Below are 13,590 nucleotides of genomic sequence, written 5' to 3'. Positions count from 1 at the left end.
AAGGACATGGAAGGGTGGCTTCTGCCTCTTCCCCCTGACTCTGGGACCCCCCTCACAGAACAACTGGGGATACCCCTGGGGCAAAAGGGCTGTTTCTGGTGGGTTACAGCCTTTTGCCACCCCCAAGAGCAGAGGCTATATGGCTATGGGCAGGCCCTGGACAATGGGGCACCTCATGCCCCCCAGCGAGGCAAGGCCCCTGGCAGTGCCCAGGCTTGGCACAGCACTGGAGGCTTCTGTCCAGAGCCAGTCCCAGCTCCAACTGATCTGCCATCATTTAACAGCAAAGAGCTCAGTTGTTACCCAGGCGGCATCAGCAGAGCAGTCACCTGGAAAAGCTGCTGTCAGAAAAAAATATTAGGGTAGGAAATGATAGAGATCTTGCAGACGAGGTCTCCATCGCAGGCAGGCTGCGCCCACACCTCTGCAGTGACCGTCTGTCTCCCGTGTGACCCAGCATGCCGGCTCCAGGGAAGAAACCCCCATGGCTGTCCCCAGGGTGCGGGGACAGGGAAGGCACTGCTTGTCACCCCTGGCAGGAGGACAGGGAAGGGCTCTGCATGGCAGAGGCAGCATCTTCTGCTGGGGCCATGGCCCTGTTCCACCCAAGCAGGGTGCTGTCGGGCAGGGGCAGCGTTACAGGACCGGGATAGCTCCCCACGGCTGTCCCCATCCTCGGTGCAGTGTCCCCGGTGCCACTTGTCCCCAGTGTGTGCGCGCAGCGCCCCCTGGTGGGGTGACAGCACAGGACAGGCAACAGGGACAGCAGGGACAAGGGGTCAGACCATCGCCACAGACCCTCAGCCAGGGTCTTGCCGTGGCCAAGGGGAACGGAGAAGAGCTCAGCAAGAGGGCAGCTCAGGAACCCCCTTCTTCCCCCACAGCAGCCACAGGAACCTTCATTATGGAAGAGGATTTATCAAAATTAGAAAAAACAGCCCCACATACAAAAAGAAAACCAAACCAGCTGGGGAAACATCCCCCAATTCACACCCCCCCACCCTTCCCTTGCTGCCCTGGTGCAGGGAAGGGACACAGGGTGCCTGGGAGGGGAAGGGGCAGGCTGTGCTCCCAGGGTTGCCCTTGCCATCAGGCCACTGGGGACAAGGGGATGGTCATGTAGCCCATCACTGCTGGGGAGCCCGGATGAAGCAGAGCTCCTCCCACAAAAGGTTCCTCAGCAGTCACCTGTCACCTTCAGTGACAGACTTTCTTTGGCCACTCACCTTTGGAACAAGGCCCCCACAACCAGAAGAGGAGGTGGCAGCCCTCAGATGGCGAGGGGGTCTCTGCTAGCGTGCCCCTCCATTTCCCCCCCCAATACACAAGCTGCTTTTTACAAACGCTCCCAATAGACAAGATGGACAGAGCCAACAGTCACAGCACTGCCCATCAGGCAAGGAGTAGAGCCATCTCCTTACTCTGGCCTACACTAAACATTCTCCCGTCCCTGGGAGCAGGGACATGTGGCTTCGTTAGGAGTCGTTGGGGAGCCCGAAGAGCTTGACGGTGCCTGCCTCCCGGCTGCTGTCATATTTGCCATCTTTGTCATCACAGGCGAAGGCTAGCAGTGGCCTCTTTGGGTGCCAGGCCACTGTAAAGGTGGGGGACTCGCACTGCACCTCCCAGAGCTTCTCTCCTGCATGGAAAAGGCGTCACATTAGCTTGGAGAGGCTCTGGTCCCCACTGTACCCTGCCCCAGAGCACACACCAGAGCCAAGCACCCGCTTTTTCTCTCCCATACAGGAACAAACGCTGCTTCAGCGCCTTTTAATCACCTGGTGACAAGGCACAGACATGACACGCATGTCTGCTGCAGACTAACAAGGCAGAGGCTCCCCCTCCTGGCGCTCTGCTCTGCGCAGCCAAGTTCTTCCTTAGCAGAGTGATTCTCCCAGTGCCCTCCCAGCTCCACCAGCACTTCTCCCTCCAACTCTCTCCTTGCTGTTCCCCAAAAGGAAACCGTTACCTGTCTCCACCTCCGCAATGTCAATGAAGTGATCTTCTGATGCCGATGCCAGCATCTTCCCATCGTGGCTAAAGCTCAGCGTTCGCACAGGCCAGTCAAGCCTGCAGCAACAGAGCAAACAGAACGGTGAGCCACCTCCTGCACGGTCACTGGAGAGGGGAGGCAAATGGCTCCGGGATAGCACGTCCTACCTTGAGAAGCACCTCACACACACCAGTTCATCCACATCCCAGAGGCTGACTAATGCGTCAGCACTGCCTGTGGCAAAGTACTTCCCCATGGGATCGAATTTGATGCAGATGCAGTTTGAAGGGTGGGCGTTGATGGACTGAATGGGTTTCAGCTCCGGGTAGCTGCAGAGATGAAGGGAGAAGGCAGGAAGCAGTGAGAGGAGCATGGGGCTCATCTACAAGCAGGGTTGGCATGAGACACCCTGGGACTGTGAGCAAACCAAACGAGTGCAGGGACACACTCTTGAAACCCTTGAGTGGCGAGTGAACGACCCAAAGCATCAGGGTTGCTCTCGGGGAACCCAACCCAAAACAGGGGCAACCTCAGCTCCAGGTAAGTTTGTTCCCACCAGAAGGCTGGCAATAGCAGGGGCGTGGGACTCAAGTTCCCCAAAAGCAACAAAAGGGCTTGCAGATTGATGTCTGCCGCCGCCTGCCCACCTGCCTCCACAGGCACCTACCTGAGGATGTTGATGCAGCCGTTCCCATTAGTGAGGAAGAACATGTTGTTATCGTTGTTCCAGGAGATCTCATTCACCTCAAACTTGAACTGTTCCTCAGCTTTGGAGCGATGCGTCTTAGCATCAATGAAGGTGACCACATCATCTTTGTTCCCCACTGCAATGGTCTGCCCGTCAGGGCTCCAGCAGATGTTAATGTTCTCCCCTGGAGGGACAGAAAGCCAACAGGTCCCATTTCCACCCAGCCATCCACTGCAGCCACTAGTTAAGCAGACAGGCAGCTTTTATTCCCCATCAAAAGCCACAATCTGCTCCATTAACTCCAAACCGCTCCCAAATGGGAAAGACTGCCAGGTCTTGCATCTAACAGACAAACCCTATACAGCAGCTGTTCAAAAAATATATACAGTTATTAGAAATTAAACTTAACAGAACTGCAGCTTCAAGCCAACATATCACTGCTCTTCACTTTGCAGTCAAGATGGGACCACAGCAACCACCAAACAAGGTCAACCTAAAGACCCTCTGAAGCCAGTGTTCTTCCAGATTCAGAAAATCCAGAGGCCAACAATAAATACCTATGAATTGGGCCAAGAACAAGACAAGTTGCGGTTATGCTATCTTACCATGCCAATTCCAGCCCCAACAACTCAAAACTGGAGATTTCCAAGGGCAGAGATGATATCTGACTTAACCAGCACCTGAATTCAAAGATTTGTTTCCTGAATCTGTGCAAACTTTCACTTCCACCATGGCTCCCTGCAAACATGCCTTTCCCCAGTCTCCAGCCTTGCAGCCCACAGACTCCAGAGATGAGTACACAGGACATTTTAGCAGCTAGCATAATATTCCAATAGTTTCTCCGGTCCTGACAACCGAGTAGATGAGCCCTTGCATTCACTGTTGCTCCTTACAGATGAGTGCAACATGAAGATAACAGGACTCAGCAAAGATGCCTCGAATACCCACAAGAAGCATCCAAAGCGCTGGTGCCGCTGCAGACGGGTCCCATGAGCCCTCCTGGGAAGGCAGGCACTCACCTTTGGTATTGACAGTAGCGATGCACTTGGTGGTGCGGACATCCCAGATACGGATGGTTTTGTCCCCTGACGCCGTGACAAAGAGGTCAGGGTTGCTGGGGTGCCAGCAGAGCTGATCCACACTGTCCCCATGGCCCCGGTAGTTGTTCTCCTTCACCTGAAGCGAAAGGACAGCCATGGATGAGGGGGAAGAGCCTGGCTCTGCCCCCCTTCTAGTCCCAGATTCCAGTGATGCTTCACCCCGCTCTGCTGCCGGTTATCGGGTTGGGCGGGGGCCCTGCCCAGAGTCCCCTCTCCCGCCACTTCAGTCACGCTCCACAACCGGCCACACACCGGCTCCATGGCCTGTGGGGTTCTTGTCGATGTTCCTCTCCCGGTACAAACCCGAGTCCCCGCTGCCAGGCCCAGTACCGACCACTCCCCGTTCGGCCCCGAGGGCTGCCCCGGTATCGCCCCGAGTGGCCGCTCCAGACGTCCCGCAGTGCCCGGTACCGAACGGCCGCCCCGCTCCCGCCAGGCGCCGCTCACCAGCCGGTCCTTCTCCAGCAGGAAGACGCTGGCGGTCTTGTCAAAGGAGCCGGACGCGAGGCGGCGGCCGCAGCAGCTCCAGGCCACCGAGTGCACCTTGGCGCCATGCGCCGGGAACTCGCGGCTCCGCGTGTTGGCGCGGAACAGCTCCTGCATGGCCTGCACGTACGGAGACAGCGCCATGGCGGCGGCGGCGCCGCGACCGGGGCCGCCACGGCCCCGCCCCGCCGCGAATGACGCAGCTTCCGCCAGCGCCCCCCTCGGCTCGGCCCGGCCCGCAGCCCGGGCGCTGCCGCCGCCGGCCCGTGGGGGGCGGAGCCGCCACCCGCCGCGAAGATGGCCGAGAGCGTCATCCTCATAAGCGACTCGGACGCTGAAGGCAGCCGCTCGCCGCCGCCCGGGCCCCGGCGCGGCTGCCCGCCGCTTCCCGCGGTGAGTCCGTGGCCCCCGGGGCGGGGCCTCCCAGGGGGCGCGGCACCGCCTGCCCCTCTCAAAGATGGCGGCGCTTCCGTCGCGGCGGAGGCGCGGGCGGGGACGGCAGCCGCGCGGGGACAGAAAGCCCACAGTGAGTGTCCCAGGCCGGGCAGGAGCGGCGGCCCCGCAGCCCCGACCGTGTGTTCCCGGAGAGCCCGGTACCCTCGGCCGCATCTCTCACAGGCCCGTCCTGGCCCCAGCCACATATCCCAAGGACCCCCAGCCTCCCCCAGGAGGGTCGGGTCCCCTCGGCCACCTCCTGCCAGCAGAGGCCCGCTCCCCAAGTGTGTCCCCCCGGAGGTCCCTCCCTGGCCGCATCCCCTCAGAGCACCCCAGCCACGAGTGTCCGCGTCCCCTCGACTGCACCAGGGCTCAGTCCCCCCAGGCACCCTGCTGGGCACAGCCCCTGGCCGGGGTCCAGCCCTGGGCCGTGGTGGGGCGGCCACCATCCTGCTCACCTGGACCAGTCCGTGGGCTGGGGGACGACGGGCCGGTGTGGCGGTGGCCCAGGGCACGAAGCTGCCGGGGCAGCACAGCCCTGGGTGGGGGGTAACGGTCCGTTGGCCCCGGTTCCAATGCAGCGTTCAAACGCCGGCAGTTGGGCGGTGTCCGGTACAGCAGGGCCGGCTGGAGCTGGGGCAACCTGCAGCCTCCTGGGCTGCTCCGGCTTCCCGACGAGGGTTGCTGAGTTTTGCCACCTTCTCAGGCCACATGCGGCCCCTCCTTTGGCAAGGCAGCAGGTCTGAGTCAGGGGAAAAACACTGATTTAAATTGCCCACAAAACGTGTTCCTGCTTTGAGGCACTGAGGGGTTGTGGGTTTTTTTTTTCAAAGAGCAAAAAAGCTCTGCCCCTTCCTGGGCATGTTTAGATGCTGAGAGGTGCCACGTCCTGCCTGCGGTGGTGCAGACACGGCTGCCTTCCCTGCCCGCTCCTGCTGCCCTCAGACAGGCGCGTCCTGGGAGCTCCAGGTGCTGCAGCACCCAGCGACTCCTGGATGGGAGTCCCCAAAGTCCTGGGGCTGCGTTAGCTCTGGCTTGGTGCCACAGATGGGAAGGCAGCTCGGTTCCCCACCACTGGTGTCTGTGTAGCAGATGAGGTCTCCCAGCCACCCCCACACGGCTGGGTCTGCTCTGGGCCAAGCTGAGGGGTGTTTGGAGCAGGGGACACAGCTGCTGGCCAGGGGGAGCAGTGGGATTGTCTCTGCCAGGAGCAGGGAAGAACTCAGGTTGGGCTCGGGCTCTGCTGTGCAGTCAGGGCAGGCTGACACTAGAGCCTGGGGCTGCTGCCGCATCCCCTCGGCCAGGCAGTGGCATCTTTGCACTGGGTGTCTCTTCCTGGGCTCGTGCCAGTGTGTCCCTTTTCCCCCTTGTGCTGGGGCAACAGTGCCACCATAGCAGAGGACTGAGGCACCCAGGTGCCACTGCTGCTGACAGTGCTGATCCCTCAGTCCCCACAGGAGATCATCGACCTGACCTGTGAGGACATGAGCACAGAGCCGGCACCACGGAGCAGCCTCACCATCATCGACCTGACAGAGGACACATGCAGCACTCCTTCCAGCCCTCCCCACGCCACCGGCTGGGCTGACCAGGACCCCGGGCAGCTGCCTGCTGCTCCAGCAGCAGACATGTCCCATCCACAGCTCTGCTCCACCACAACGCAAGAAACAGGGGCAACAGCAGGGCCAAGCCTCGCGGCATCCTGGCACAATGCTCCCACGGAGCGCAGTGCCACCATGGACACAGCAGAAACCACAGAGAACTGGAGCTGCTTCTCTCCCACCTCCAGCCACTGCAGCTTCTCCAGCAGCCCAGAGCAGAACTGCAGCACAACCACTTTCAACAGTGACTTGGGCTCCCTGGCCAGCATGCAGCTGGACTCAGACCTGCTGTCCCCATCCCCCTCCACCCCAGGCAGCGGCAGCAGCTGGAGATCTGGTGGCCCAGAGGAGGAGATTCCTCACCTCTGCCAGCAAAGGCAGCTCCCCCCAAGGCTGAGCCCTGTACCAGCCATCCCCACAAGCCCAGGGGAGGTCCAAGGGCCATTGCTGGCAGCAAGTGACTTACCACCACATGGAACAATCCAGCAAGTGATCGCAGCCAGGACCAAGGCTGACAGCAAGGCCTGGCTAAACAAACTGCACTATTTCAGGAGAAGTGGAGTCCAGCACCTCTTCCTCCAAGGCATAGCACCCAACTGGGAAACACAGCAGGTAAACAATGTTCAGAGCAGCCGCTGTGGTAGAGGATGGAGCAGGGGCAGCCCCTGCTCCACTTCCCCTTTTGGGGGAAGCTTTGCCATGCAGTTAAGATCTCTAGTACTGCAGTTCCCTTCACAGTGGGTCCCACACCACAGCCGGGTTCCTCAGTGTCTTGGGGAGCTGCCTTTCACCTATTGCCTTGTCTTGCACACAGCAGAAACCTGAGCTTATCCCCAGCGGGAAGCTGAGCATGGTGCGCACAACCATGGAGGAGAACTTCTTGGAGGGCACCTTGCATTTCCTGAGCGAGTTCGTCTCCTGCCAGCACCGTCCCCCAAAAGAAATAATCTCCCACTTGATCAGAGAGATCCTCCTGAACCCCCACCATGGGGAGATCCTGAAGGACACCTACATGCTGCTGATGAAGATCCAAATGTACGTGTTCCCTTTGCCATGGTGCCATGGGGCTGGCTAGGTGCTCCCAGGGGCCTGACAAGCATAAAGATTATTCTCTGTGGTCCTTGGCCACAGAACAGGGAGTGATTTCCCCTGTAACCCAGGATGATCCTCCTGTTATCAGAACAGGCACACCCCAGGGCTGTCTGAGGGTGGGTCAGGGACAGCCTGTGACACCAAGGAGCCCCCTAGGACAGAGGAGTGCATTTGCCTTGCTCCTGAAGCATAGATGCATTCTTCACCACTGTGACATGGCTGGGCTGGCTGCAGCATGGGCCATGGGCTGCAGCATGGGCCATGGGCTGCAGCATGGGCCATGGGCTGCAGCATGGGCCATGGGCTGCAGCATGGGCCATGGGCTGCAGCATGGGCCATGGGCTGCAGCATGGGCCATGGGCTGCAGCATGGGCCATGGGCTGCAGCATGGGCCATGGGCTGCAGCATGGGCCATGGGCTGCAGCATGGGCCATGGGCTGCAGCATGGGCCATGGGCTGCAGCATGGGCCATGGGCTGCAGCATGGGCCATGGGCTGCAGCATGGGCCATGGGCTGCAGCATGGGCCATGGGCTGCAGCATGGGCCATGGGCTGCAGCATGGGCCATGGGCTGCAGCATGGGCCATGGGCTGCAGCATGGGCCATGGGCTGCAGCATGGGCCATGGGCTGCAGCATGGGCCATGGGCTGCAGCATGGGCCATGGGCTGCAGCATGGGCCATGGGCTGCAGCATGGGCCATGGGCTGCAGCATGGGCCATGGGCTGCAGCATGGGCCATGGGCTGCAGCATGGGCCATGGGCTGCAGCATGGGCCATGGGCTGCAGCATGGGCCATGGGCTGCAGCATGGGCCATGGGCTGCAGCATGGGCCATGGGCTGCAGCATGGGCCATGGGCTGCAGCATGGGCCATGGGCTGCAGCATGGGCCATGGGCTGCAGCATGGGCCATGGGCTGCAGCATGGGCCATGGGCTGCAGCATGGGCCATGGGCTGCAGCATGGGCCATGGGCTGCAGCATGGGCCATGGGCTGCAGCATGGGCCATGGGCTGCAGCATGGGCCATGCTGCAGGTGGTTGCAGCAGTTTCCCTGCTGCCCTCAGGGTACCCACAGAGGGGCACAATGTTTTGTGAGGCCACAGGACAAGGAATCCTGAGCCTCCCCATGGAGTACAGCCCCAGCTGGGTGCTTCCATAAAATGAACATGAACAGGGGAGGAGAAAGGGAGAGAGTAAAGCTGGAGAGGAAAAGCCAGGGCAGGCCCCTGAGCAAGTGGGGGCTGGGGAAGGGCTGGGGGCTGCCATGCCTGCAGCAGATAGTCAAGTAGTTCAGCACAAATGGACAGTGCTGTCCTTGCAGGCTCCATCCAGCTAACGCCACCACGGTGGGATGGGACTGGGCGCTGCTGAAATACATCATGGAGGACCAGGTACTTGTCACCATGTGTCACATTGGGCAGGGATCATCCAGCATGCAAGTGCCCAAGGGTAAGCATTGCCCTGCAGCCTCATGGTCGTGCTCCGCTGCAGAACAGGCCAGTCCAACACAGGGCTTTATTGCAGCCACTGAGGGCAGCAAATGCCAGTTGAGTCTCCTGCTTTTATCGGTGGTGCTCCCAGAGCTGCTGCACAACTGCAGGCAGGTTGTCTCATCTGAAGAAGACACAGCAACAGACAAAGCCTCTGTGGGCCACAGACCTAGTGCAGTGGCAGAACAGGTCCGGCCAAGCTCCCGGGGCATTGCCTGAGCCAGGCAGCCCCTCCTGGAGCTGCTCCTCAGTCATGTACATCAGCCCATTGCCAACACAGTTAAATTCCCTGGTGCTCCTTGACCCTGCATCTCCACCAGGCTCACACTGTCTCCATCTGCCCTCAGGAGAAATCCCCTGGCCGGCTCCTCTTCCTGCAGTACGTGGTACAGACCCTGGAGGACGACTTCCAGCACAACCTGAGGTTGCGCCTGCTGCAGAAGTCAATTGCCAAAACAGTACTTTCATGTGACACGTGCTTCAACAATGTCAAGTAAGGGACTCCTCCTGCTCCCCTGTTCTCTAACCAGATGCTGAGGGGCAGGGGAACACTTGTTGAGACTGCAGGTCAGACTTTCACACTTTCCAGGAAACAAGCTTGGGAAACAGAGGCAAGTGTAGGACCCAAGTATAAAGAACAGAAGCACGTTTACAAAAGCAAACCAGCAGAGATTATGCAAGGCATTTCCAGCCACAGTCTAGTGGGCTTTTCCCAGGAACAAGGTCAGATTTGCCCTGCTCAGGACAGGGCTGGGAAGGAGGCAGTCCTGTTGACAAGCATAAAATCTGCTGCTCAAAGCTACTCCCTGTCCAAGCAGGTGGGAGGTATTCTTCATCCTCAGGGTCTTTCCTTGAGCTCCAAGGGGAGGCTGTAATTAAGCAAAACCAGGCCTGTCCCTGCTAACTCCTGTTTCTATCCCAGGGAGGTGGTTGGATGGTTGGTTGCAGCAGTTACAGGAATTGGGTTTGCCCAGCCCCAGGAGCAGCCACAAGAAACTGCATCCTCTCCAAAAGAAGCAAGGGCCGAACACAGCTCATCCGCAGCACAGCCGGCCAGCACCGACCAAGCAAAGGTGGCTCCACCAGCTTTCTTTGCCCAGAAGTAAGTCCCAGAGGCCCTGACTCCTGCTGGCAGTGTCACAGGCCTCAGGTCAGGGAGCAGCCAGACTCTCTCCCTATTGGGTCAGGAAGCCAGGCCATACCTGAAGTTCTCCTTTGGGGTAGACATACACTTGGGGAGCAAAAGACTTCCTCACCTGGTAGGAAACTGGATCAGTGAGCATCTTCCTCTTACGTGTAGCATAAAGCTGGAGCTCTTGACCCACAGTCCAGGCTGCCCCAACCTGCTCCACCAACATTCAGTACAGCTACTGAGACCTCCCAAGGGCCCGTATCTGGGGATTAACTTTGCTTCCAAGAGGAGCAGATTCAAAAGCCACCAAGAGATACCAAATCCAGCCCGCTACATTCCACTCCATCCCTCACTGCAAGACATGAGGGTGAACTAGGCGCCATCCCCACTGCTTCACTTTGCAAACTGAGGGGTGCTGTCTACTGGCATTGACTATGTCTCTAACCTAGGGTGATGCTCCTGCTCCAGCGGATGTTGTCCATGGCAGTGGAAGTGGACAAATCTCCCAACTGCAGTTCCTGTAAGATCGCAGATGTGATATTCCCATTTATACTGAATATTCCCCTGAGAAGCCAAAGGTGAGACAAACACATACAAGGCAGCAGCTGCCTGTATGAGCAATGGTCTTATTCCTGATTTGCATCCAAGTCTAGATGCATAAAGTACCACAGGGTATAGAAAGACTCATTTATGACCCAGCCAGCAAATGCATGGCTGTTGGACTGACATCCCATGGGGACAGAACATCACCAGAGGGGGGCACCTCCCCAGCTCATGTGCTGCTGAGAGAAGTTGATTGTCCCACTTGTTAAAGTCACAGGACCTTAAAACTGTAAAGAGGGTCTGAAAATCAGCATTCTACATCAGCATCGTCACGTACTAGCAAACACATCACTGGTTACCAAGGACAACTGAGAAGCTCTCAGAAATATGATGCAGTTCCTGCAGCTTTGCCTTGACATGCTTTTGTTTGCTTCTTTGAGAAATGCAATATCTGAAGCCAAAGCACAAGGGCCTGACTGGCTCTAGTATAGACATGAGACCACTAGACCCACAGATATTTCAAACCCATGTTTGCCAGCCCAGCAAGCAGCCCTTTCAGCACAACTCTGAGCACACACTGGGTCTAGTCAAGCCATTGCTCCTCCCAGGACAGATGTCCTACATGCAGCTGGCCCTGACCCCACTTTACACGCTTGGTTTTCCTCTCTGCAGTCAGCAGAAATGGGTAACTTTGACAGAGGTTGCTGGGCAGGGTGATGTGAAGCAGCTAAACCTGCTTCACAGACTGTACTGACCTTGAGTCGCCACAGGTCAGGCCTAAGGACATAAACAAGTTCATGGCCGGCCTGTGTTACGAAGGTCTCCATCACATCTAGTGGTTTTCCTTCCACTGCACTGCTGGGCAGCCCCTGCAGTCACCCACACCTGCACCAGCAGCACACACTGGAGCAGTTGCCCCTAAAGTAAGTCCCTTTTGTCTTCCAGGGAAGCTTTCTTAAACACAATGGAGAGCCAGCTCCTGCGCTGCAAACTGCTAGAGCTGTGGTTCCAGCATAGCTGCGATGTGCCCACAACCTTGCCCTTGTCTCTGGCCAAGATCCTGTATTTCCTGAGTCACTCCTCTGTGCTGCTGCATTACCAGGTACCCAGGCCAACCTCTCCTTTGCCTTGCTTTCTGCTGAGAAAACCTCTTCTAATAACCAAATACTGTCTCTTGTCATAGGAGGAAATGGCAACATGGCAAAGATGGGATGAGATGCTGCAGTACTTAAGTTTGCTGCTGCTGAGCTACCAAAACGTAACACTGGGTAAGCTGCCTGCTCCGGCCTTAATAAACATGATCTCTTCCAGAGGCTGCAGTAGAACAGCTGAAGTGCCCTTCCTGCTCTCTTCTCATCACTCTTGAACTCACAGCCACTCAGTCTTAGAAAGATAACGTGCCTCCATCCCTGCTAGTGACTGTTTCTAGCAGACAGGGCAAAGAAGCAATGATGCATCAAGCAGAGCACCTAACTTGGACCTAAAAAATAGCATGTTTCCCAAAGGATCAGTCCCAGCACTGGGAAGTACAAAAGGGGGGAGCTCTGTACCCACTAGTGTCTAAATTACACACACAATAGGTGGAAGAATACGGTGGTTTAGGAGATTAAAAAAAGGCAAAGAGTAAAGCCAGGACACACTAAGCACTTAATAGACCAGACAAAGAACGCCACTCACAGTAGCCATGAAAGAAGCAGCATTTTTGACTGCAGGAGAGCAGCAGAGTCACAAACACTCCCTGAAGTCATTTTACCAGACAATTCCTAACGTCTCTTCCCAGCTACTTTAGCCCAGGGTTAAAGCCTTCATGGAGGAAGGCAGAGGAACCCACCAACACACATGCAGAGTCTTCTCCCTGAAGCCCTAGATGGTCACTCTCATTAAGGTCTTTGGAGACTCCCCTTTGCAGCTGGACAGCTGTTCAGTCTGCCACAGGAGAAAAGGATGCTACAAACCCTGTTCCATCCCCATTTCTTGGGCTCTCTCCACTTGGAGATTTGAGCTCCAGGAGGGTACAGAACCTTCTTCCACCACGCTGGTCTTGTGAGAGGACCAGCAGGTTCCCAGCAGCTCCTCCCTGCAGTGCCACCTGCTGCCATCTGTCCCTGAACAGGTCAGGCAGCCCCTTGTGCAGTGCCTTGTCCCACCAGTGTTTCCTCTTGCAGAGCACTTACGGACCTCCCTCAATGACCGGATGGACTTGATCATTCAGAAAGTCAAGCCCAAGCTCCAGGACAGTGATAACATCAGCCACCTGGACGTTCAACTGAAGATAGAGGACTTCATCAGCCGAATGCATCAGGTCCTGGGGCCGCCTTTTCCCTTGCAGATCATGGAGAAGTTGTGCCTGCTTCGGGAGCTGTTCCTTATTGTCACTGCTACCTGATGGGGACAACCACTGCAGCAAGGGGTACAAAGAACTTCACATTTCCTCTATAAAACCCCCACCTTACGCTGCAGTCTCAAGTTTGTTTAAACACTTCTTTGGAAAAACACCTGGTTTACATGGTCTCAGAATCTCCTTTCAAACTTGTCTCATCCTACAGTTTTACAAGGCACTTTGTACACCTAAAAAAATAAATTATTTTCATATTTGCTGAGACTCTTCCATCCTGGTGCCAGCCCTGCCCAAAGGAAGGGCAGAGCTGTCAGCTGTACCTTGGGACAGCATTAAACTAGCACAGCCACAAATTGACAGTAGCTCACACAGCAAGCAAAATGCCAAAAATACCTGTTCAATATTTAGGGAAAGATGTTAACATTTAAGAAAAAAAGCTGGTGAGGGCATTCTCTTCTAATCCAGAAATAAGCCATCCAGAGAGGAGTGAAGAAGTTTGTGTTGGGAGTAGCAGCCAGAAGCATCCCCAACAGTGCAAACTCCAAGTGCTGCCCACTCTAGAAAGTGGCTCATCCTGCATGGTGTGCACATTCAGGTATGTTTTCCAGTTAGGTCCTTTTAACTGGATTGAATGGAAAAGAAGGCACATTCTAGCAAAAGGCCCATAGTTATGGATGTTATTTTCTCATATCTTG

The 13,590-nt window shown here is 56.9% G+C and overlaps 2 protein-coding genes across 4 annotated transcripts; one reads left to right on the top strand and one right to left on the bottom strand.

The window, feature by feature from the left end:
* Nucleotides 1-898: 898 nt before the first annotated feature.
* Nucleotides 899-4,455, bottom strand: THOC3 (THO complex subunit 3). Its single transcript, XM_065849239.2, has 6 exons — nucleotides 4,229-4,455; nucleotides 3,701-3,857; nucleotides 2,661-2,865; nucleotides 2,161-2,322; nucleotides 1,970-2,070; nucleotides 899-1,639 (listed from the first exon to the last, which is right to left on the bottom strand). Exons 1-6 carry the CDS (start codon nucleotides 4,409-4,411, stop codon nucleotides 1,476-1,478), a joined length of 972 nt encoding a protein of 323 aa, XP_065705311.1. The 5' UTR covers nucleotides 4,412-4,455; the 3' UTR covers nucleotides 899-1,475.
* A 21-nt stretch (nucleotides 4,456-4,476) lies between these two features.
* SIMC1 (SUMO interacting motifs containing 1) lies at nucleotides 4,477-13,152 on the top strand. Of its 3 annotated transcripts, none has more exons than XM_065849236.2 (10): nucleotides 4,477-4,660; nucleotides 6,151-6,915; nucleotides 7,121-7,338; nucleotides 8,714-8,783; nucleotides 9,230-9,375; nucleotides 9,805-9,984; nucleotides 10,464-10,592; nucleotides 11,503-11,659; nucleotides 11,741-11,825; nucleotides 12,723-13,152. In XM_065849236.2, exons 1-10 carry the CDS (start codon nucleotides 4,565-4,567, stop codon nucleotides 12,941-12,943), a joined length of 2,067 nt encoding a protein of 688 aa, XP_065705308.1. In that variant the 5' UTR covers nucleotides 4,477-4,564; the 3' UTR covers nucleotides 12,944-13,152. The 3 variants fall into 3 exon arrangements, with proteins under 3 accessions (XP_065705308.1, XP_065705306.1, XP_065705310.1); XM_065849234.2 differs by having other exon boundaries at nucleotides 7,118-7,338; XM_065849238.2 differs by having other exon boundaries at nucleotides 4,657-4,793; nucleotides 7,118-7,338.
* The last annotated feature ends 438 nt before the right edge of the window (nucleotides 13,153-13,590 follow it).

This window comes from Patagioenas fasciata, chromosome 14 (assembly GCF_037038585.1).
Source record: "Patagioenas fasciata isolate bPatFas1 chromosome 14, bPatFas1.hap1, whole genome shotgun sequence".
Classification (NCBI taxonomy): Eukaryota; Metazoa; Chordata; class Aves; order Columbiformes; family Columbidae; genus Patagioenas; species Patagioenas fasciata.
This window is presented reverse-complemented; position numbering and strand designations above follow the sequence as displayed.

What these genes read in the sequence shown, in the direction of transcription:
- THOC3 (XM_065849239.2), bottom strand. Translation starts at nt 4,411, where the DNA reads ATGGCGCTGTCTCCGTACGTGCAGGCCATGCAGGAGCTGTTCCGCGCC. An exon ending in CGCTACTGTCAATACCAAAG is followed by an intron (nt 2,866 to 3,700) that starts GTGAGTGCCTGC and finishes CTGTCCCTCCAG; the next exon opens with GGGAGAACATTAACATCTGC. An exon ending in CATTGCGGAGGTGGAGACAG is followed by an intron (nt 1,640 to 1,969) that starts GTAACGGTTTCC and finishes TTTTCCATGCAG; the next exon opens with GAGAGAAGCTCTGGGAGGTG.
- SIMC1 (XM_065849234.2), top strand. Translation starts at nt 4,565, where the DNA reads ATGGCCGAGAGCGTCATCCTCATAAGCGACTCGGACGCTGAAGGCAGC. An exon ending in CTGCTGATGAAGATCCAAAT is followed by an intron (nt 7,339 to 8,713) that starts GTACGTGTTCCC and finishes CTGTCCTTGCAG; the next exon opens with GCTCCATCCAGCTAACGCCA. An exon ending in CTGTGCTGCTGCATTACCAG is followed by an intron (nt 11,660 to 11,740) that starts GTACCCAGGCCA and finishes CTCTTGTCATAG; the next exon opens with GAGGAAATGGCAACATGGCA.